Here is a 23792-nt window from a genome sequence, read left to right as displayed (position 1 = left end):
CTTACGATCCGATATAAGAATGATTTACGTTAGCGGCGTTGCATAATAAATGTTCAGGGATTCGAGCGAGATAAAGAACGACCCTTCGGGTTACTTATCGCGTCATTTCGCCGGCGCGCCGATGAAATCATCGATCGGCCGATCGCCCTTCGTTCGGAAAACCTTTTTGCGCGGTAACGGAAAAGGTGTGCGGCATGACAGGACATCTGATTTGCCGTAGAGGGGTGTGTCCGGTGGTTGTTGCCGTCCGGGACGACTGGTGGACGTCGAGGGAGATCCCCTAGGAGTGACGGGCCCTCTGCTACCGCGGGATAGCCAGGAGTATAGATCACCGAGCGAGGACAGCGGTCTCGGGGCCGACATGCCCAGGACCAGGTCGACCGCATGATCTCTCCGACGCCGGGTGGATCGTGAGCCGCCATTTTGAACGGGCGTAATTTTCAGAGAAAAATTCTTCATCGAAAAAAGTTATATGAGAGTCAATGGAAGATAAGGTGGAAATTAGAATTTTTTTTTCTTTTTTTTTTTATACGTTGAAATCAAACGTTTTGTGACTCGAAGTTAAACAAGAAGCGGACGAGACGCAGGCTCAAAATGGCGACAGATTGACCCTTCCGGCTAATTTTTACCGCTCTCCCTTCGACACTGCTGTTTTTTTTTTTTTTTTTGCGTTAAAATCACTCCCCCTTTTGCAGTAGTCGCTTTTCAGTCCGTTGCGTAGATACACGAAGAGCTAATTAACGAGGGATACACTTACTGGCGATCACTTTCATCTAGCAACGAGTTCGCACACCGCGATTTATACATATAGAACGTCCGGTCCGTCAGCCGCGCATTATTTTACAAATTAATTATCTAGTAAAATATGAAAGTTGCAATCGGAATGTGTAACGAATCGAATTACCTCTTAACATAAATTCAAAATTTTTAACCTTTCAAAAACACATTTCTATCAGTGTTAAAAAAATACCTGCGACATGAAACCCGATGTTACAAACGGTACAAGAAAATAAATAGCAAACGCTTACGTCGTGAAACTTGACTATAAATTTATCGTTAATTAATTCAGCGACGCAATTGAAACTACACAATTACCAGAAGTGGTAACTACGTTGCGCGACGTTGGTGCGAGGCGAGCGGCTATTTACTTTCGAGGCACGAGGTCGCGTGGTGACTGATTGTGAGCGACAATCGACAAACAGCTAATAACACCCTTTCGCCCAGCGAACGTTGACTCGCGCGAAGATCACAGGTGGGCCAGGGGATAAAAAAAAAACTTTCCGCTGACTCCTCACAAATAGGATTAACGTAATGGCGTTTCTCTGTAAAGTGCACGCGGTACATCGATATTTCATTTACCGCCGCGTTGCTGTCCCTTCGCCCTCCGCCCTCGGTTCCTCTTTCGTTTCTCTCGCGGTATCCGGACCTCTATTCAGCATCCTCGAGCTAACCGAGTGGCCAAGTATGTAAACAGATGAAGCTAGATGCGTGCAGGGCGCTTCGGCAGCAGTTCAATGCACCTACCTTCACCGCCGCAACCTGGCCGTCGAGAAATGTTAATGACTCCCCCATACCTTCACCGTTCTAACCAGGTCTAAAGCGACGTTACGTCGTTATTTATCGTCGCCGCATCTGTCGGTCAATTTTTGTTACCGTAGAATTCCGAAATCGTGCCGGTGAATTTTTATTTAAGGAACAGATCGGTCTTTCACGTTGATGTGAGAAAAATTGAGAACCGTAGACTCCGGTAATATTTTGCGCATCGTTGTTACTTCGTTAGATTCAAAGGATTTGACAAGTTCGATGTGAAGTCTAGTTTTCGCTTCCTCTCTACCGCGTTCCCTGCGTGCTCGCGCTCGCAATTATCGAGACTGGATCCTCAAAGCATTCGCTTTAAATCTTTAATTATCCGTGTGATGTTATCGGAGTAGCAAATATTTTGAATCGAGGAAAGCTCTTTTACCGGCTCGCTTTGAAGACGTCCTCGCACGGGCGACAGAGCAAAATTTGCTCTGCCGTGCGTTGCTGAAATCTGTGGGACGTGCGCGAAGGGCGAATCGTCGTGAGAGGTGATCTTTTCCACGTGGCGGTGTGTGGGAAGTAAATCGATAATCGAGGTGGATTTAGTCGGCGCGTCGGAGTGCACGACACTTTTCACCATTTTGTATTTCCATTCGTGATGTACGCTGACTATAACCGGCAACGAGTGCTTTCGATTTCACGGTGGGAAGTGACTGTTGTACCAGCAAATCGGAAAAATGTTTTGTTTAATTGTTAGGCGGGCACAGAACAATTTGATTCGATTTGTAGTACAATTGTAGCACCGCGGATTAAAAAAAAAATTATTTTTAATAGTCTTTGCGTTCAACAATTAATATTACGAGTGATTTATTAACACTACGGTTATAAAAAAAAATTTGATTAAAATAATTTGCAAAAATAAAAAAAATAAAAAGTATTTAAGCTCCAACACTGATAATAATATATTTTCTATTCGATTAGACTGATATTGAAAAGGTGAATATTTATTGGTGCGACTATGATTAATATAAATTGAATTAAAATTTAACGTAACATTTCCCATTTGACTGTCCCGAACCATCCAGCCGTCTACCAACGCAAAAACAATTTTTTTTATAATTAAATATTAACTTCGAAACATCCCTTACAATTACTGATACGAAAAAATTTTAAATAACTTGTAGCTCGAAAAAAAAAAAAGAAAAAAAATTCTTCCATTGAAATTCTACCTCTATTACATTGTATACCGAACTCACAATACTTTCTCGACAAATGCATACGCACGCAATTTCGTATTGAATCACGGGTATGAAAGTAAATTTTGTGGGATCGATAGCGAGCGCGAACGCTGCGGTCTGCGAGATACGGAGGAATTCAACGCGCTTTACTTTGATAGCTTTCACATTCCCTGGCGAGAACGGATGGACGGACGGACGAACGGACGGACGAATGGACGAGTGAAAATGTTCCTCTTTTGATCCTCTCCCGAGTGCTCGTGATTTCAATATACCTTCGCGCCTTTGTCCGGCGATCTAATCTCTACTTCGAATTCTATCTTTTGTCGCGCGCGGGACTAAACTTCCTTTCCGAGATAAAAACCTTTTTCGATGTGCAGAAAGAATCCTGCATCTCGTTGCATTTAATAAAAAAGAATATGTGTAGATTCGGAATTAACCTATTTTCAATTCGCAAATTAAAAAAAAAAAAATTTTCTAATAAGTAGATAAAAGTAGTAAATTGATTGATTAATTTTTCATTTTTACATTACAACTAAAATATATTTTTAAATTTATTTAGAACAAATGTCACTGATATATTCGAGTCGTTTTTTTAAATTTTAGTTAAAACATATTTTCAAGCTTATCATGCCCGCTGACTCTGCAGTTTCTATACACAATCGGATCTCCGCGGCGCATTTTTAATCGAGTGGAGGGCAACGACGAAAGAGCCCTTGAAATTTTCACACTTCCGTGCTTTCTTATACCCTAGGTCGTATCCCAGGTAACAGAATGAAACAAATGAGCTTCGACGACCGTCAGTCCTGTAATCGCTTCGGTAACGAAATGTCCGTCGCGTAACCGAGCTCCCGTGTGTTCCTCATTTACGCCGATGCGCTGCCACTGTCAATCCGATCCGTAAAAATAAATAAAATCCACAAAACGTATTCCGTCGCTGAATCGAGTTTTAAAAAACGAGTGACCTATTTAATGACCGAACGCTTCCCTCGCGCCGTAGGAAATTAAATTAATATCTTGAATAAACTCGTGTTTGTCTCGCGAATTTGGTTAGCTCGATAATTCTTGCCTCAGGACGATTGACGCGAGGAGCTAATTTACTTGGAGGACGTCTATTAATTTATAATATAAAAGGTCTCGTCAATTTTCTCTGTCGAAAAATTACGTGAAGCGGGGAAATTCAAGTGACGTGAGAACGAGCTGCGGTCTGAGAAGATAATGATGGTGATTGAGGAAAAAATTGATTGCAAACGGAGAGAAATTCTTCCTACCGATACCACCTGCGATCTGAAATTACTCGTACCGCGGTAAGAAATTCTGTACCGATGACGACGCGATCTATGTTAATCGCGGTTGTAGAAATCGACTGCGCGATCGGCGCATCGTAGCCTTCATGTGCTCGATACCGCTTTAAAATTTTTCCGGGTGAGAATCCGCTCGCACGTCCGTTCCTCATCTCGTGCCACCTTCGAAAGCGAATAAACGTTCGTCGGCAAGTCATCGAGTGATCCCGATCACCCGGAAGTTCTTTCGCTTCTCAAGCCGTTCATCACGTAGCTCTATTTCCGCGTACGTCCGCGCCAATCTGGGTATATGAATGACTACATTTATCGTTTGAATACGTACAGAGTGTTAAGCACCGCAAACGGTATTTTAAGAGTTCAATTAATTCATATCAATTATTATTATTATTTTATTTGATTTTTTATCCAACGACTTCTATTTTCAATGTCAATTCTGCGATAACGAAAAGATTAAATTCCACAAATATCGAATAATACTTTGCAAGAGACACTCTGCATTTTAAACATTATACTTTCATCAAGATCGACCACTCGGATCGGATGGAAATTGTATTGCAAATTATATTTGGCGTACCGGAAATAGAACTGCGCGGTCTCTGCAGCTGCGCTTATGAATTTTCGCAGTATCTATCCGTAGTATTTGCTTTCATTAGAGTACACTGCAGAATGTATTAGAGACGAAGGGTAGGTTGGTGCACGATGAAACCGCCTCGGATTACCGTTTGACATTTTCTACCCGGGTCAAGAACGTCAAGTCAAAGAGAGGGGCGCCATTCGAAATTAGCTGTCAATCTTCGGCGCTCATAGTTGTTAAAAATCGCAAATCACGCGGATACCGTCACGTTTCGTTCGATCACCTCCCCTTTGTTTCCGATCGGGACGACCGGTTCGTTCAATGTGACGGATCGCCTCGATGGTAGCGATAGGGTTATTAAGACGCGACGCGCGATTTGATAAGAGCGGTCGCGAACCGGGGGTGGGTGGTTCTGAAATGGAAATTTTGCCAATTGCAGAGTGGGCTGCAGAAAGGCACAGCAGCACCAAGTGACGACCTCCGACCTCGCCCTCTCCAATGATGACGAGTGCGACAATCAGGTACTGCGGGCGTATCCTTTCCGAACTGTCGCGCTGCGGTGATCCTTCGCGACGCAGCGAGATCGATTGAACTTACGCAAGATCATAAAGCGAAAATAAATATTTAAAAACAAGGCGGATTATAAAAAAAAAATCCTCAAATAACGCCGCGTGAATGTTTTTCAAAGTACTTGACACCAATATCTCAAACTTCGCAATGCTGCTTAATTTGGGCTTCAATTTTAATTTTTGTTATCGTATATTTGTTAGGCATGATAAAAAAAAAGTCGCTGCCTCGTTTAAGAAAAATTACGAACGAAGCACCGCATAAGTGAAAGGATTCGAAAGGACACACCTAGGAAGATGCTAAAGCCGGATATCGCGATTTTTTATCCCCGATGAAAATTTCTGTCACCGTCGTAAAAGAAAGAAAAAAAGAGAAAAAAAAAAAATATCGAAAGCTCACTCGCGATCAATCGCAATAAAACACGGTTGTGTCCTTTTTTTCAGGATTACGATGACGAGATCGAAAATGGACGTGGTCGCAGACACAGTTCCCCAGGCGGCTCGCGAGGTAACCCCAGGGATTACGGCCATCATCTGCACCCGGACAATTTGGTGAGTCGACCAGCACAAATTCGATCATCGGACACGGCACTTTGAAACACCCCCTGTATATTCTCTCCAATGCCATTGAAAAGCCCTGATCGCGTTTAAAAGTGAGAGAATTCACCGGTACACAGCAGTCTCTTTGATAAATTCAAATTTAAATCAACGCTTTTTATTACACAGTAAAACACGACATATAATACGTCAATACAAATTCGATGAAGAATTTAATTCGAGATTGAAAAGTAAACTCAATCGAGTACATGAATTCTCTCTCTCCCTTCACCTTTAGTTCGTATTATAAAATTAAGACCGCCTACATAAAAAAAAAATTTATCAAGACATAAAAATATATTAAAGTTTTAAATAATTGTTTTGAATGAAATAATTTCTTAATTCTTCAGATATTAGTTTTTAGTATATCCTGCTGTTAAATCTTTAGAGTAAAAATTTTATAAAGAGATTCTTTTTAGACGATCGGACTATTAGTGGTTCAGGTTTTTCCGTTTCAAAATAATTACTGTCATGCTTTATCGTAGAACAATAAGAAAAATTAATTAGATATCTTTTAAAACGCATTACATTATTCTAAGATAGGCATTTCTTTTATAGAATTAGACGAGCAATCGTGTGACGGTCTCTCGGGGAGAAGTGTTCGAGAAAAGTTTTAGCGATTCAAATTTCGTCTCGTTGCAATTTGCATCTAACGTAATGCACGTTGCGAGTTGATCCCGTTGCAGGAATAATTACACAAACGTAGATTGGTGTTTACGGAACGGTGTTAGGTATCGCGTGTTACAGGCAACAGGTAAATCTTGAGCGCTTACTTTATGCAAATTTCACTTGAAAATGTTGTTACATCGTGCAACAAGAGCTCAACTAAAAAAAAAAATCAGATCATATTTTTCTTATGTTCATAACATGTTCCCATTATACGTTAAACGAATTTAATTATACATATAGACATTTTTTTTTATAATTCAATAATAATTTATATTGCTCCTCATTTATTGCCCATTATTTTAATTTATTACTGCAATTAAATATTATTGACTGTTATAATTTTAATCCTGTTGATCGCACTCGTATCGAACTCATAACGTATTACATTTTTCTTGTCTGCTCGGTTTTATCCGCCTAGCTCGTTTTATTTCTCTAATCTTTGTAAAACGAGTAGTTAAACGAAAGTACGTGCGAAATCGGATTTTTGCCAGGCGGCCTCATTTAAATTCGCATATAACGCTCGTGCAATATCGCGCGTTAATTTTAGCGTTTAATTTGTGCACGTCAGTTACTCGCGTAGTTATTTATGTGCGACACATACATCGCAGCACTCCAGAGAGAATTTTTGGTACAAAAATAAAAAAAAAAAAAAAAAAAGCTGCATCTGTTGCAATCCTCTCAAATATTCTTTCAAACTCGCAAAAAATTTCAACTAAAGATTTATTGCTAAAAAATCGTACACAGCACGATCTATCGCAATCACCGCAAAGAAAACAGTGTATTAATTACTAATTGACATCGGTCGCGATAACAAATGTCCACATGCATATTTATTTCCTCTCCATTTCCTCTCCATTAATTCATTTTTATTTATGGAACGTTTTTTCAGTGTTTACACTTCTCGCGCCCTATTTTTATTCCAGCAATCTATTTAGATGGACATTATAAAGGTCAATATAATTCGTGTTTGCGCTCGTTTTACGTCACCCGATGCAGCTGCAAACTTTCCGCGATGAATTCCCCGAGAGATCGTCGCATGATCGCGTTCTCAATATCGGCGTAACTTTATTATAGGCGTAGGTTCAAAATGTTAGATTAGCTCATCTGCTCGCGTGTGTAATGCCCGTTATAGATAATTTATAACGATCCGTACCGAAAGATAGCGAACTTAAGCTCGCCGCGCGGAAAGTCTTTCACGTTTCCTCACGTGTTTTAGCGTATCCTTTGAAATGGTGATTCGTTAAGTATTCCTCGAGGAGCGCGATGGATGTCACGTAAAGCTCGCGAAGGGATCTAAGCGCGGTGTTCCTTAAGATGACGTGCAAGCCGAAGAAATGGGGGCAATCTCGGGTGAATTATAGCGAATTCGCGACTGGAAGGTTCAATGAGATCGTTCAGGTAAAAGAACGCGAGATGATCTGGGTATGCGGCCTGGGACAAAACGAATGGGAGAGCTCGGGCAGCCACAATGTTATCGACGTTACTGACGTGAAATAGTTTCACCTGAAAAGCGCCTACGATCGTTGCGTTCTCCCCAAGAATAACGACTTCCACCGACTATTACTCCGACGTTCGACGTCCGACGAATGAAAGGGAAGAAAAAAAAAAAAAAAAAGCGTTTGGATTGCCTTCTCAAGGGCAGGTGTGTAGAACGAAATAATGAAGAAACCGCGATTTTATGAGAAACATCATAACTATACATTTGCTCTGCTTGAAGCACTCGAACGGAGCCGTGATAGGTAGGAAATACCAATTATCGGAATTCCCCTCTCGAGAAGTTCGTAGAACTTCCAGATCTAACGTCTAACAACTGCTATGGACGTAACGATTTTTAATATTAGTTTTAAATCGAAGATGTATTCTTTGTTGCCTCGATAAGTTCCATTAAACTCATCAAAAACTCGATTGTAATTTATTACGTTGGATAATTAAAAAATATCGATGCAGCTTTACCTCTTGCTATTCCGTTATTAATACCAAATTTTATTCTAAATACAATCGTTGAGTCGTTTCGACAGAGATATAAAGTAAGTTGTATTTTTGTCTTAAAGACGCGGGATGATAAAATCAATACACGCTCGGAAGACTGATGCGCGCAATCAGTTTCCTTTTCATACGAGCGGAGGAAAAAAAAAATTTGCCCTCGGAAATTTATCTCCTCATTAGCCTCCGCGATTCTCGGCTTTATACCATCGTGCTGGGAGGGAGAAAAAGTACAAACGCCCTACACGCGAGAGCGGAGGCGATGTGCAATTGAGATAATCGAGAGAATACGCCGCGGTATGGGATCGCGACCGCGTTCGAAAAGAATCGAAAGCCAATGCCAAGGTCGGCTCGATATAATTAAGATAATAGCGACGAGCCGTAATGCCTTACACGAGGTCGTTATTCCAATTGCGCGCGGAGACGCCATTCTTACGAGGAGTCATATTTACCAATATCTATATTTATCTGGCAACTACTGTGAGAGGACAACGTATGATTTTAGTGGCATGCATATAATTTTAATAAATTATTTAATAGCCCTATCTCAATAATTTTATCGATAGCTTATATGGAAAACAGTTTTGACGGTCAATCGCAAGAAATTGATTAACAAATTCATTAAAATTTACACGTATGCGAACGATTTATATATATAAATAGTTTCAGGGTTGGATTACGAGTGATTTTATTTAAAATGACAATATTCGAAAGCAGTCATATCGATAAAACGCGGCTTACGCGATGGAATTTAAAGATCTCGGGATAGAACCACCGATTGAGCAAAAACAGTTTCAAAGGATTAATCAACGTGCCAGGAGGAAATTATAAATCGTTATCGGAAACTCCTTCGTCGAAAAATCGCATCGTGTACTTAATTATGGTGTAGATAATATACAGGGTGTTCTGCTGACACAGTGAGCCACGACTTATCCATGAATTATTAGTTCGCGAAAATAAAATTATTAAGTAAAGTAAATTGCTCCTCAACAAAAACCAATAAGAAATAAAAGCTTCCTCGTGTTTCTAAACTGCCAGCGTCAGATGCTCTTCGGCAACAAAAATCTTAAAATTTTCCGACGTTTTATTTATCGGAGAATGAAAATAAAATTGAACCAAACGTTTTATTTATCGGAGGAAGAAAATATACTAATGTAATACGTTAATCTTCTTATATAACATTACTAATAACTTTTACAATTCGTGAAAAATTCTGCGAAAGAAAAATATTAATTGTGACTTGGAGAATTTTTTGAAGATTGACTTGAAGGAACACCCTGTACATTCCGCAGTCGATCTCGACGTAGTTCGATTGTCGCTTACCGTCTTTCTTTTCCTTCATAATGCACCCGTACTCTTATCGCGGGAGGAAAAAGAAGAGTTCAATGAGGGATTCTCGATAAGCGGACGGAGAAGCAAACAGCAGTAAAAGGAGCACAGAAGCCGCGTTTCACGGTCTCACCGTTCGTCTCGCTCGCTGTTCATATCCCTTGTCGATCGATATCGCGATAGTCGTTCTACTTGAAAATCCCTTGCAGATTGTTCCCGTAATAACGGCGGATTAATACGAATTTATTCGTCCGTTTGCGTGAGCACGGCATGCGTATGTACTCGATATGCAAAGTTGAAATTGTATTTTAATAAGATTATTATTGCGATTTTAACGCGGAAATATCAAAAGCTAAAAGTGACGTAGTTCTAAAACAAAAATCACAGATTTTTACCGTATTTCACGTGAATACAGTCGTTTGACATTTCCAATCTAAGTATATACTAAATATATACTTAACATTTTAATAAAATCGTTTGAGAATTTTTTACCACAAAAAAAAATACATATTTCCTACAATATGTCTCGTCGACCTGATGTTTCGTATTTTAATTACGCAACTCAATTAATTTATTATTTCACATAATATGCATAAATTACAGTGATCGTGTCGAACGCGCCAAATGCATGGTAAGAGCGTAAACACTCGAACCATTTAACCGTCATTATAATACACCCTGAAAACAATTCGCGAACGTCGTTTTCACCGACGATGTATTAAATTTTGATCCGAAAAATACTAATTTTACTTCGATAACTTGGTATTATTAATGCGACGTTAAATTAACTAATGTGTCTAGCCTGATATTAATTCGCAATGCAATTTACCCGATAATTCGATACCGCGAGCTCATTCACCGAATTTATCTCGTCATCCTGCCAAATACATATCTCGGCTTTACGCCGCGAGTTTCATTGCCGAAACTTTGCTCGAAAGTTCCTCGGTCATCCGATGCAACTGCGCATTACGTGATTTACCTAGAAATCGCGGTCGTTCGCGAAATGGGACGAGAGACGCGGCGAAAGAGAGGGCGAGGAGAAGCGCCGTCTCATTAGAATCGCCTAATTAAGGCCGCTCGCTTCGATTAATGAGGTCCTGCCGTTAGTCATTCGCCTCAGGCCTTACATATCGATTTCCATAGAGCGTAAAGCCCGTTTTAATAAGCTAAGAGCGCTATAAAAAGCCGGAGGAAGACGACACGTCGGAACTCATCTAATTCAATGACTGCATTAATAAGAATCGTTGATTCACCAGCACTTTCGATCTCCTTTCGGGACTCGTTTTTATTTAATTCTTCTGATAAAGAGTTAGATGCCTTCTTACAAATGTTATACCTACACACAACTAACGATAGATATCGATGATGCGATACGAACTAATAACGAATACAATAATTTATTATAAATAAAGCTACGCGCTGCCCGATTAAACCATATGGAGTGAGTAAGCAAGAACCTTGTTTTAACGAGACTTATATCTAACGGCGGAATATATGTATTTATTTAAGAGTATGATTTTTCTTTAATAGGAATTATTCGCACCACTGTGTACAAGATTGCTCACGTTGATTACAAGCCAATTAAAAATGCACGGTCGAAATCGGCCTCGTTTTTCAGCGGCGCAACGCCGTCGCGATTCGCGAATCGCGCGGCATAATTACTTCGTCCTTAACGCCGCGGGTTTTTAGGACCGTCGGCGCGAACAGTCCTTCGCAGATCCTCGTCATAAGTCACACCCGGCGAGGACGCCGTGCCAAATCGCCTCCCGACTAATTGCAGGCGGCGATTACGATCGATCGGAAGCACAGGCGGGAACGGTTCCGATTCTTCGAGCCGCATTGCCGGCACGTATCCTCGTTCCGATCTTCGCAGCCGCCCGTTCCGAACTCACTCTTCCGCATGACCGACCTACTCGCCGGAGATATGAGAAGGCGATACCTTCGTGGCAGATTCTTTTATATAACTTTGTTCGACGACGGCGCAATCGTCAAACCGCCAAATCGATTTTCGTCACTTTGAGAAAATTTTAATCCAAATTATCTTAACTAATTTAATTATTTTATTTTTAACTATTAATGCTTCCACCGGGAAATTAAAATTATTTTAATATCTAAAATTTACTTTTATTTCGGCATTCAAGGGTTTGTCAGGTTAAACGAATATCGTTGAGATCTATTAAAAATGCGATAGAAAATTCAACGGCGATTTGAAGATTGCCCGTCGTCGGGCAGGTTATCTACGTGGCAGGCAGGCAAGCACGAGGATAGTTTGAAGTAAATTCTCGCGCCCTCGTCGGAACCCTATAACGGAGTTGGTCAAAGTTTGTCCTGGAGCGCTTGACGTAGTTCTTCAGTGGCCTTAGCCACGTCTTGACCCTGCCGATGGATGTGCATCTCCGAGCGTACCGCGTGCTGAACCGACGAGTTCGACCGCCGTACGGAATTGCCGCTACCGAACTTAGGTCGCGGGATCCGCACGCGTTGAACGTCACTCAACCACGACTCCATGGCTCCCTTCGTCTAAGAAGAAATCAGTAACGCGTGTTTATAGCCGCGATTAGCGAGTTGGTGTTTTAGAGTTTCAGCTTGGTTAAAACTAAAGTAAAACGGAACGTCAAAGCGGAATAGAGCACCAAAAGGGAATTTTTTTATGTAGGATTTGTACAGCTGGGCCAAAATTCGAGAGTTTCTATGGGAATCTACGAATTCTGGAAATGAAAAGCGGCGACGTGCACATTTGTGCTGATTAGAGTTATTAAACACGAGTCGATTAAAGCCCGAGTCATTAAATGCGAGTCGAAAGTCTGAGTTTGTTGAAGTCGGTCTAAAGAATTGAAAAGAGGACGCTATTATTCTTTCTAGAAAGAAAGCAGCGACAGATTTATGAAACTGCCAGCATTTAATGTCACACATACACGTGCTTTAGTAAACCGATTAGAAGAGAGAGCCCAAGTTTCTCACAACTAAACCAGAAAAAAATTAAAGCGAGAAAGAATAGGATATACTCTTTCTTTAAAAAGAAAATAATAGCATGCATTTACGATGATCAGCATTCAGTGAGTTTTCTGAATCGAAAACCTAAATTTATTAAAATTGAACCGGGAAGAGGTGAAAATGAAAGAAAGAAAACTGAGAATTTCGAAGTCGATGAATGCAAAGCTCTAGAATCTCTGTGTGTGCTTTGAAGATTTTCAGAGGGAAGATGAGAGTTTGTGAGTGGAATTTATGAATGTTAAGTTTCTTGTGATCCCTGGATTTTAAGATATAAAGATATTTCGCCATTTGTGTATTTTAAAATAAATTTTGATACTTTTAAGTAAACAAAATAACTTTCTGACAATCTTTGTGTTTTTAAATATATATTTTTTTATTAAAAAAAATTAATATCTAAAGTTTTATTCTAAGAATATTTAAAGATTTCATTGGAAAAAAATGACGATAAAAGGTAACTGATTAAATTCAACTAGGACAAAACAACGAAGATGGGAAGGTATATTTCCTTTGTTAGCAGTTTCCGTAAATCTATGTCAGTCTGTCATGATATCGTGATAAACGAGTAATGGTACATCCAGATAACCGAAATCGAAAATTTTACGACGTTGAGTGTCTATGAGGATCGAGAAGGCGCGCACGAGAACCTTAAAGTAAAGGGAATAACGCGATCTACTGGGATTTTACGATCTTGTTTACGCCCAGTCGAATCGAAACTGAACAGAAGGTGGTGAGAAAAACACGTCGTGATTTCTCAAAGAAACCGAGAGTAAAGCGAGTAAAGCGAGTAAAGTGTGTATGGTGAACTCTTTTCCAAAATGCGCACATGCGCCGTGTTTTAATATTTATTCCTTTTTTTTGTATTTAATTTACTGTAAATTGACGAAAATCTTTATTTTTATCTTTTTTATTTCCATTAAAAAAATTCTGGTTTTAACTACTCTCGTATCTTGATCTTTTTAGAACTTGTCATATTTTTCTATTTTGGAGATCATGGTCAGAGTATAATACGAATTATTTCACAAATACAGATATATGTGGACTAACAAGTTCTATCATGGTCGATTTTATCATCGACCTGCCACCGCGTACATGCACATATATGTATCCGCGTTGTGCGAAGCGGTGTTTCGCGCCCGGGATTATTATCAATACGCCTTCTCGCGGTTTAACGATCTCGCCACAGTTATATTTCATCAAGCGTGACGCAGTTTCCTAATCAAGACGGCGTAATCACGCGAAACGTAAGCTCAACGTTTCCGATGTTGCACGAAAATTCTGCGTAATCACTGAATATTGTAATAACCAGGCGAAGTAATTGTTTTCAATTAAAGTTAAAAATAAGAAAAGTGTCGCGGAAATTTTCGAAGATACAGTTTTAATACTTTCAATATGATTTTAGCAAAAGTATCACATAGCTGGAAGAACTAAATGTGTAACAGAATAAAATTTTTTAGACAACTGGGCGTGAAATAAAGTCTTATAATTAACTTTCTCCTTAATGAATTTAATAGAAACGAATTAAAAATTAAATTTAATAATTAAAATTTCTTAAAGTAATCAGTTATTTACGTGTCGTGCACGTATTTTCAAAAAATCGGGCTGTAATTTTTCTTTATTCCGGCTTATGTTTCCAAGATTGCGACCGAAGGGTTCCACTTATTCTACCGGATTATCTAGACGTACCAGTTATCTTGTTCTCGACATCGAGGTCTAAGTACTCTAAGTAGTAAGTCAACCAATCTGCTAAAAAAATTAAAAAATATTTAAAAAAAAACTGGACTTGCCCGGTTCTTATAGCTTGACAATTATCACCGTATGTTCGTCCTACTTCTCGAAATGAATTACTTAAGCACGTCGATTTTACCACGAGACACGTATTGCCCTCCTAAAAAAAAAAAGACTCCGCGCAATAGCGCGACAGTTCACTTGCGAAGGCCGAGTAAATCCAGCAACGAGAAGCCGGAACCGATTTACATCATCGCGAACGTAACGTCGGGCGTAGAATGTCAAACGTGTAGCCCACACACTTCCCTATAGGTGGAATATTTTGCATGTTCTACGTGTCGCGATCTCGTTACGAGAAATATTTGCGAAATTTCTGTGCCAAAATTGCGGTAAAATATTCGTGTCTTTGTCGATAAATATAAATAATTATTAATTCATTAAATTAATCGTTTAATAAATATTGGCGAAAGAGAAATTAGTAAGTGCGAAAAGTATTGATGAATATGAAAGAGTATTCGATTGGGACAGCGTTTAGAGGACGAGTATGTAAAAAAAATTTTGTGCCATTTCTCGATTAGTAGTGCTGAAATATTATCGAACGAGTGAGGAGTGAATTTTTAAAAATGTGACTCTGACAAATACCTGCCGAACGCCTGACCGATTGCTCCAAGTGAATCGGGATACGGTCCTCGGAGACTCGTAGTACCTGGACCGCGTATTAGATGATTGGCAACGGGATAGTTGATCGGTCGGAAGAGCAACGCGAGAAGCGCACGACTCGCTGGTGCCTGCGCAACTGATTCAGAAATCGGACATGAAGTGGAGGCCAGCGCCAGGTTTACGTTTACCTGATCGAGAGAGTGAGTCAGCCCCCCTCTTCCCCCGAAGAAAGAGAAAGAAGGAGGAAGAGAGAGGGCAACTCGGAGGATCGATAGTGGAAGAAAGAACGAAAGAGAATGAGAACAATAAATAAAAGTAGGGAACTAAAGAGCGGGAGAAACTATGGCGCAAAGCGAGTAAGTGAAAGAGACTCGACTGGAGGGCAAGAGAGAAGAGGTGCGGGAGAGGTAACAGGTGAGAGAAAATCAGGAACGTAGACAACAGGACGCGCCGGCTGAAAGCAACACTTTCCGGTTTAGGAGGCTCCGGTTCCGTTAAAGTTTTCGCGCTCGTCGCGGTTCCTCGATATTTTTTTTTTTCTCTCGCGAGGGCAACAGTCGAGTAAACGATCTCGAAGAGGATCTTCGTCGTCGCAGACCCTCGCTTTCGGGCCTGAAAATCGCAGATACGCCCGTAAGACCGGCTTCTACACAACGTTGCCAGGTTAGCGAGCTATATCGCGGATGCAGGTTACACGTGCAGTTCTCCCAGGTGCAGCGCACTCTCTTCAGGGCTTCACCGCGCTATCGGGAGTTTGATAACAGGGCCGTATTGGACCGACCCGCCGACTTTGGGTCCGTCGCTCGATCGCGATTACGCGAAGTTTCGAAAAAAAAAATTAAATAAAAAAGGAAAAAAGAAAAAAACGTTTCGAGGGTCCATTGTGCGCGCGAAAGAAGAAGATGCGACCAACTGTGCGTTGTGATATGCACGCGCATATCGCGACTGATGATATAACAAGGTGGCTCGCGTGACACAAGGTTTTTTTTTTTAATATTTTATACCGGGTGTGCCGGGACGTGAACGACAGAGTAATTACGAACGACGGAAACGTATTACATTACAATTACGCATTCCTTGATACTTTCTGCACGTTTTAATCTTTGGAATTCCGCGCGAAAGTGTAATCTATTAATAAAACAAGGCTAGACGCATTACGACACGCTGCTACGGGATTCTAATTTTTTTTACAAGCCTGTAACTATCTTCCGGCCGTGGCATCTGCGTTCCGATAACCGAAATGAATCCGAGTGGTCGGCCACGTGTGTTAGCGACGCGGGAATAATTTAGCGCGGTGCAATAATAAGCGCAAGAGTACGAGCGCTAAGAGTTCGTTGAACCCGCGCGTATTGCGCCTCTCTTCAAACCAGTTCGTGAGTGACACCTACGCATGGGGATCGACGTGATCCACGAGGTCGCTTAATAGTCGGCACGACGACGAGTTACGGTGCGGAAGAAAAAATTTTACCATTTATTTCGACGGTTGATTCTCAATTATCCTACGTTTTATTTGCGTGGAAAAATTTTCGGACCTCATTCGCCAACTTTCGCGGTAATTTTCGCTTTCAAGATAATTACACGTAGTGCACAAAGTGTTATTTTAAAAGACTAAAAAAAAACCATATACACGCTATTTTTTTAAAGACCCTAATAACAAACTACAAAAAAAATCATGCGACTTACCGATATCGGCGGTGATGACACTTTCGTTGATGCAGCTGCGTCGATCTGTAACAAAAAAAAATACATATAATTTAATAAATGGCAACAATAGAATCGATTATCATACTTTGTTCTCTTATAAGTTGAACATTTATGTCCTCGTACTAATATCAGAATTTATATTGTTCTATTTGCTTCGAAAAGTTTTAAATCCTGTCAAATCAAAAAAATTAAAAAAGGATCTAATAAACAAAAAGTAAATTAATTTATAGACGGCTTCCGTTTTACGATCCAATCTTTCCATTTTATGCTACATATTTTTTTTTTTTTTACTAGCCACAGGCTGCTACACGTTAGCAAATTAAGACGCTATTAAACCGGTAAACGAATGGTTCTTGCGACAATTGCATCGTTGCGCTTCTCCGATAAATGTCACGACTGAAAGAGGAATACCGTGTTCGATTCCCGGACAAGGAGAACAGGAACGACCGGTTGCTCGGCTACTTGGACTTTTCCAGGAACGAAACCTCTCGGCGACGCCGATCAACCGCGGAATCATTAAACGCCGCGACAATTGACCTACATTGTAAATCGTAAGACACAGTCTTCCTCGTCGAGGCCCGGTTCGGAGCCCACTCGAGACCCCCGCGTTTGTTCTACGTGATCCTCGTTCCGCGCACATAACGGAACGTCGCCCCAAAACTTTCTCCGGCGTGGCGACCGCCGACGACGGCGGTCCCATTAATAACCGACGGCGATTATTATTTCCTGTTGCCGGCTAAGGTTACTGGGTGACCACGAAAATACGTGATTTGAATTTAGAACGCGCAAAGTCGCCGGCGACGGTACAACCAAACAGCGATTGAGATATTAATCTTCAAACTATTCAACTACTTCGGCATGCCCGGCTTCGTGTCTACAATTTCGCGTAGCTAAATAAAAGGCAATAATTTAATTAACATTTAATCGAAATTGCGATTGTTAAATTTCTTTTTTTTTTATATAATTTGTGCAATACAAAGAATTTAATTTGCAATAACGTAAAGTAGATTTTAATAAATAATCTCTCTGTTTTCCTTCTCAGCCTTAGTCTCTTTCCGTCAGAAATGCGTGCGGTTTTCTTTATCAGAAAATTACACAGTCCGGTGTAAAACACTATAAAACGATCCTCGAACAATTTATATAACTGCTTTCATACGATCCTTCGTAGTTAGGGAGACGTGCTCCAGTTAAGACGCCAACAATCAGGCCCACCTGCGCCCCGTTACGCGTCCCCGCACAAAACGATCATAAACGCGAGTGTGTCGATCATGTAGGTCCCACGATCGTTTTACAAAGAGACCGTCCAGTCGCTTTACCGCACTTTCTAAGTATCGTTTTTCTCGCATGATCGTGGTTCTATCGAGAGGCCAGCGTGTCGACGTGAGAGGCCTCCTTCGTTTAAAGCCGCCAAGTAAACCTGCTTAACTAAAGAAAGACGCTTTGTCCCAAATATCGTCTTACGTGACACACGCAAATAAGAGGAATGCACTAAAATATAGACACGTAATAGAAATGTTAGAGAACGTTGCGGAATTGTTGCGAGAAGTCGCACGTTCGCGAAAAGAATTGCTGTGGCTGCCCGAGAAAGATAGTTAAAGAAACGAGAGAAGAAATCTGGTAAAAATTGGTTTTTCGACAGGAAATTAGCTCAACAATCAGGTGCAACTGAAGACAAAGTGAATGAACCTAACTACGTAGATGAGGCAGAAGTGTAGCACTGTTGCTTTGTATTTCTTCGATGAGTTTGATTGAGTTGATTACACGTAATTTCGTCGGACAAAGTACGATACGATTAATCTTATTAAAGAGCTACCAAGGTACCGTACAAACGATTTTAGAAAGAAACAGACTAACCTTACGTCTGCTTCGATCAATACAATCTTCTTCAAATCACACCGATGAATAAGTAGGAACGACGCAGAGACATAACGACATCGAAAAATCCATTTCAATCTATTAGACATCATTATGTCGTCATTCAACGTTCTTTTACTCGCGAAGAAAAAAAAAAAGATGAAGAGAACGTTTTTATATCTATATTAAATTAATAATAATTACGCCTAAGAATTATTCCTATGAAAGCGTACCTGTTACATTGATATCGTAAAAGCTATTTTCTTCTACGATCTCGGGGACGACACGCACACATACACACACACACACATGATTATCGATCATACTGATTCATCCCGTTCACAATACTCGCGTGCATAAATTAGCAGTATAAGGGGTGGACGGGCGCTAACATGAGGCATTTCCGGTTGTGTTGTACGGAACGTCGCGGCGCAGGAGAGCGATGGGGGTTGCGATGGTAGCGACGCCGAGATGATCGGTAACGGGAGACGGGGTGCCGGCGAGAGGAATCGCGATTTAGAGGAGGATGACGAGCTCGAAGGCAGGGAGGACAGGGGCTCGGAGAGTGGAGGAGGTGGTGGAGGTTTCGGTGGTTGGAGGTCCCACCTGCTCGGTGGACTAACGCAACGCGTCAAATCCTGGTACTGGGGCGCCAGGCCCCTCGTAAGTTTTCCCATCCAGCGGAAACGTAATCTATTTCTTTCTTTCTTTATTTCTTTCTTTCTTTTTCTTAATACGCACGGATTTTTTTTATCTTTATCTTTCACTTTTTCTCCAGTCCTATTTCTTCTCTCATTTTCACCTTTCAACTTTGTTCTCTCTCTTTCTCTCTTTGCCGCTATCTGACACACTTTCTATTAACTCGCGAAAGGGTGAGAAAACAAGGGCGTCCGCAGAAGGAGAGATAAAAGGGATAGGTCATCTAAAAAGTTTCAATCGAGCTTAGGAAATTTTGTTTTATGCATGCTCGTATTGATAAACAGTTGTAGTTTATGATAATTTCTTAAATCTTAAATATCGTCACGGTATTAATTTCGATATTTCTACTTTTACATTTTATTTCAATTTTTTTGGCTTTTATTTGATTTTTTAATCACGATTTTAATCTCAGTTTTAATACTCAATTTTATGCTTCAAAAGTTTTTGAAAATTAGCTTATAATCCCTTCATGGGCGCCCTTGTAAGAAGATTAAGATATGAATATAATCGACTATGTCTATATCGGAAAGGAATAGGTGCAATCAGCAGTGAGTAGCAATTTTCGTGTCGGAGCGAGAAAACATGGAGAACTCCATTCAGGAACCTCGCCGGAAATCTCGATAGCATCTTCATGAAAAATTACAATGTAACGCGAAATCGTAATCGAGTTCATCTCAATTGCTAAACGTATTTAACATTGTGTGACATCATAACGAATAGAAAAGGTGATAGTTATCATAAAGTATTTCGAAATAATTTGCGTTTTTATAAAAAAAAAAAAAATATCATAGTAATCATAGACCTAACAATCATTTAATAAATTAAAGATTACTCCCTGATATTTTTTTTTCATACAAATTTTAGTTGCATAATAAGAATTCACAGTTTTTCGTTTTACAATATTAAAAAAAATGTACCTTTACTGTAAATTTACATAAATCATCCGTGCAGTGATTCATACATTTTAATATTTCAAAAAACCTACCATTACTTACTGTTACATATTTAAATGTAACAAAATTTACTCCGCGTAAAATTATCGAGCTACAACTCTCTCAACAAAGTTACGAGCTCCTCTTTCTGCACGAGTGGTCGTGCTACAATCAAATTGTGAATTATAGCGAAATATAATTGGCAAGGCGAAAGAGAAAATAACGGATAAAAGAGGACTGCACTGCGGCAATAAAGTCTCGTAATAAAAATCGTATTATATTGAAACAACGAGACATCGTAAACTTCCGGCGAGGTTCGCGGTTACGTCGATTGCGCTCGAAATATCCGGGTCACGTCTGTGCAAAAAAAAAAAAAAATAGCGTCGTAAAATAAATTCATGACAAACTAGCAAGAGTTTAACGGATAAAATAACGTAATTAACGAGCGATCAGTCGTTTTAGCGCGTACAATACGCGAGAAATCGTCGGAATAATTTGTGTAACTCACTCGACGGACGATCGTTGAAACGCGAAATGTCGCGGTGAGCAACGCCCGCGACAAACGGCAACGATAAAAAAAACGGTCAACAGCGGCAGGTAAACGCGGCGCGGCGGAAATTGCGCGGCGATTCGAGAGCCACCGGAAACGTCTGCTCCCATCGGCATGAGTTCTCTTCCTAATTAGATTTTCTCACTCTCTCTATTCTCTCTGTCTCACAACCATACGATCAAGTATCCTTGTGCTCCTAGAGCTAGCGAGTTTAGTCGACATAGCGTTAGGTGTTGTACATGTTTTTTATCTTAGATGTCTTGCACATGCTACTTTTTTACGATTTGTCCTTACATTCTAGCACGATCACTATTTTATGATTATACGTATATACACAGAACGTCTCATCTTCCACGTGTGAAAATTTCAGTTGCAGGCTTGGGAATCTCGAGTCAGCTCGTCGCTTATGAAAATTTCACAAAAAAATTCAAGTGTAAACGGAAAATTGAAATGTTGAAGAAGAAAATTAAATTATAAAATAAAGGCACTGCCAATTTACATTTCAGGAGAATAATGTAATATTTCTTTAATGTATAAAGTAAATTTATACTTAGTTTTCTTTTCTTTTTTCTTTTTTTTTTTTTTCGTTTTCTGAATTTTTGCTTTTTAATAAAAAATTTAACAGATTTCGCCGCGTTATGGAATAATCTTTTCTTACCGCAAAATCTCCGTTTAAGTGAACTTTAAACGACACTTGTCTTTAAATTCGTCGCAGAATTAATTTCTAATTGAAATCTGATTGGGTGAGACATTCTATATATACACGTATACGGGCACGGGGATGTATATGCGCTAAATACATATATTCACATAGATGTCTTGGCATGCACCATCACCCGAGTGGAAATTTATCTAGCTAATCTGATTTTGCAGCTAGTGGTTAGATCGCGCAGATTAAATATATGACTATCTTCAAGAAAATAAAATTATCATTAAAAAAAAAAAAAAAAGAAACAAAATCTGTTTAGTATCGGTCGTCTAGTCATTGTCCAGCGCGGGCCATGTATCTGGATAGATATTTAAATGTTTTTCCCCGTGTACTTGTTTACTGTTGTGTGCTAATCTTACGCAAAGCTCGCTCGACTGCCGAATTCGCCAGGCAAACCGGTTCTCGCCGCCCGCGATTCCTCCACCTTGCGAACTTGGAGCGCGAAGAATGACCGGCTGATGTAAACACACGCACGTACTCACACTACCGCGGCGATCAGCGGGCCCGTAGACCAGTAGTCTGGGTAGTCGAGAGCGCGTTAGATAGGTCAGGGCGCGTAGTATAGACTAGTACGCGGCGAGAAACATTTAGATATCTAACTTTTCCAGCTCGGTGCTGGACAGTTTTGCTAGACAGCCACGAGATGAACCATAAATAGGCTAGCCAATTATTAGGTAACGATGGAAATCAATTTCCACTCGGGTACTTTACTCACATAAAAACCAGAATTAATTTAGTAAAACAAAAGAGATATTTCTCAGTTAAATTGTCATAATTACTTAATGGTCAAGTAACGAGGGAGATAAAAAAATTCTAGCTGTGAATTAATATACGCGATATATTTTTTTTTCTTACGAGTATACATGTAACTCACGAAAGAAGTCGGTTAAAAAAAATTTTAAGAAAGGAAAATCTTGTTAAAACACGGGAAAAATGTTATTTCTCCAAACGCATTTGATGATAATTATCTCAATTAATCCATGTCTACGCGTTTAAAATTATTTACAGCTCTTGCTAAAATAAGAAATGTACAACGAGTGCAGGCTTGAAAATTGTAAGCGGCTCGGATATCGTAAGCAAAAAGAGAAACTTTTGTTCAAACGGAAAATCGAGCAGGTCGTCGTATGTGAGAAGAGCGAGTCATTGTTCCGCCACACGTGCGTACGTGCACGCGTGGGCACGTGCGCATTATCCACGTATCTCGTTGCGCATCGCGTGGACACACTTTCACTATTCCCGCTTAACGTTTCTCTCGAGAAAACAAGTCGCTTTAATTATAGCCCGGTCTTCGCGCCTTCCGGCCGTGAACTCGATAACCCGAATTGACCAATGACAAGCATAATAAAATAAACACCCCCCGCAGATTGATCGGGTGGCTAGAACAGTTACGTCAAACTGAAATTCCAATTCAGGTGGTTCCGCACAGACTTATACAGCCCATAAAACCGTGATAAATTAACACAATGCCTAATTCGGCATAGCTGATTTAATTAATTACACTTCGGTAAATGATCTCTCGTGGCGCTAATTCAAGTTTAATTGAGCGGGAGATTAGTATATCTTCCGCGTGTAATTAATCGAGGACCTTATCTAACCGTTATATCGGGATTAATGTATTAGAAAAATTTATGCAATCAATTACGTACGCGTGTGACGTAGTAATTTTCGTAAACGTGCGCCTCGATCATTACTTTCCTAACTGCATGAATGTCAAATGTTAGTTTAAACGAGTCTTGTAATTAGTTGAAAAATAATAATCGGGGTCTTTTCTATTACATCCTAGCATGACGCTAAGATACTTTTTCTAAAATACTTCTCTGCCGATCGAAACATGATACCTACAACTTGTTTTGTACATTTTCTATGTACCCTTCACATCTTGATAATAATATATTTTCTATTACATATTTTACATCTATTCTTCTATCAGTTCTGCCTTTCTATCTTTTTCTCTCTCTCTCTCTCTCTCTTTTTTTTGCTTTTAAAGGGACCAACTTTTGAGCCGGAGACGCGATAGAAAAGACCCAATAACTGTTCTTAGCGGCGTCGTTAGTATTGTCAGAATTAGCCGTGTTACAAACTGCACAATTTGTTAGCTGGCCAATACCGTCGTTATGACGATATCGCGATTGAACACGTTTCTGCTATCGATGTGCCGCTTTTTTGCTGTGCACTCGAACGAACCGC

The 23792-nt window shown here is 40.1% G+C and overlaps 1 protein-coding gene and 1 long non-coding RNA gene across 7 annotated transcripts in view; one reads left to right on the top strand and one right to left on the bottom strand.

Moving 5' to 3' along the window:
* LOC139112399 (uncharacterized) overlaps positions 1-23792 on the bottom strand; it is a 98384-nt gene that overhangs the window by 35329 nt on the left and 39263 nt on the right. For 2 of the 3 annotated variants that reach the window (XR_011547376.1, XR_011547375.1), the window contains exon 4: positions 16757-16885. This is a non-coding gene — a long non-coding RNA (uncharacterized lncRNA). Of the gene's footprint in view, positions 1-16756; positions 16886-23792 lie in introns of those variants that run through there. The other variant, XR_011547374.1, reaches the window with a different exon arrangement.
* The window catches only part of Dysc (whirlin protein dyschronic), a 63703-nt gene that overhangs the window by 31715 nt on the left and 8196 nt on the right, over positions 1-23792 (top strand). For 2 of the 4 annotated variants that reach the window (XM_070673376.1, XM_070673375.1), the window contains 2 exons: positions 5645-5752; positions 19151-19378. In XM_070673376.1, the coding sequence (XP_070529477.1) occupies positions 5645-5752; positions 19151-19378 (336 nt within the window). Of the gene's footprint in view, positions 1-220; positions 376-5073; positions 5156-5644; positions 5753-19150; positions 19379-23792 lie in introns of all 4 variants that reach the window. The other 2 variants (XM_070673373.1, XM_070673374.1) reach the window with 2 other exon arrangements.

This window comes from Cardiocondyla obscurior, linkage group LG28, assembly GCF_019399895.1.
Source record: "Cardiocondyla obscurior isolate alpha-2009 linkage group LG28, Cobs3.1, whole genome shotgun sequence".
Lineage (NCBI taxonomy): Eukaryota > Metazoa > Arthropoda > Insecta > Hymenoptera > Formicidae > Cardiocondyla > Cardiocondyla obscurior.
This window is presented reverse-complemented; position numbering and strand designations above follow the sequence as displayed.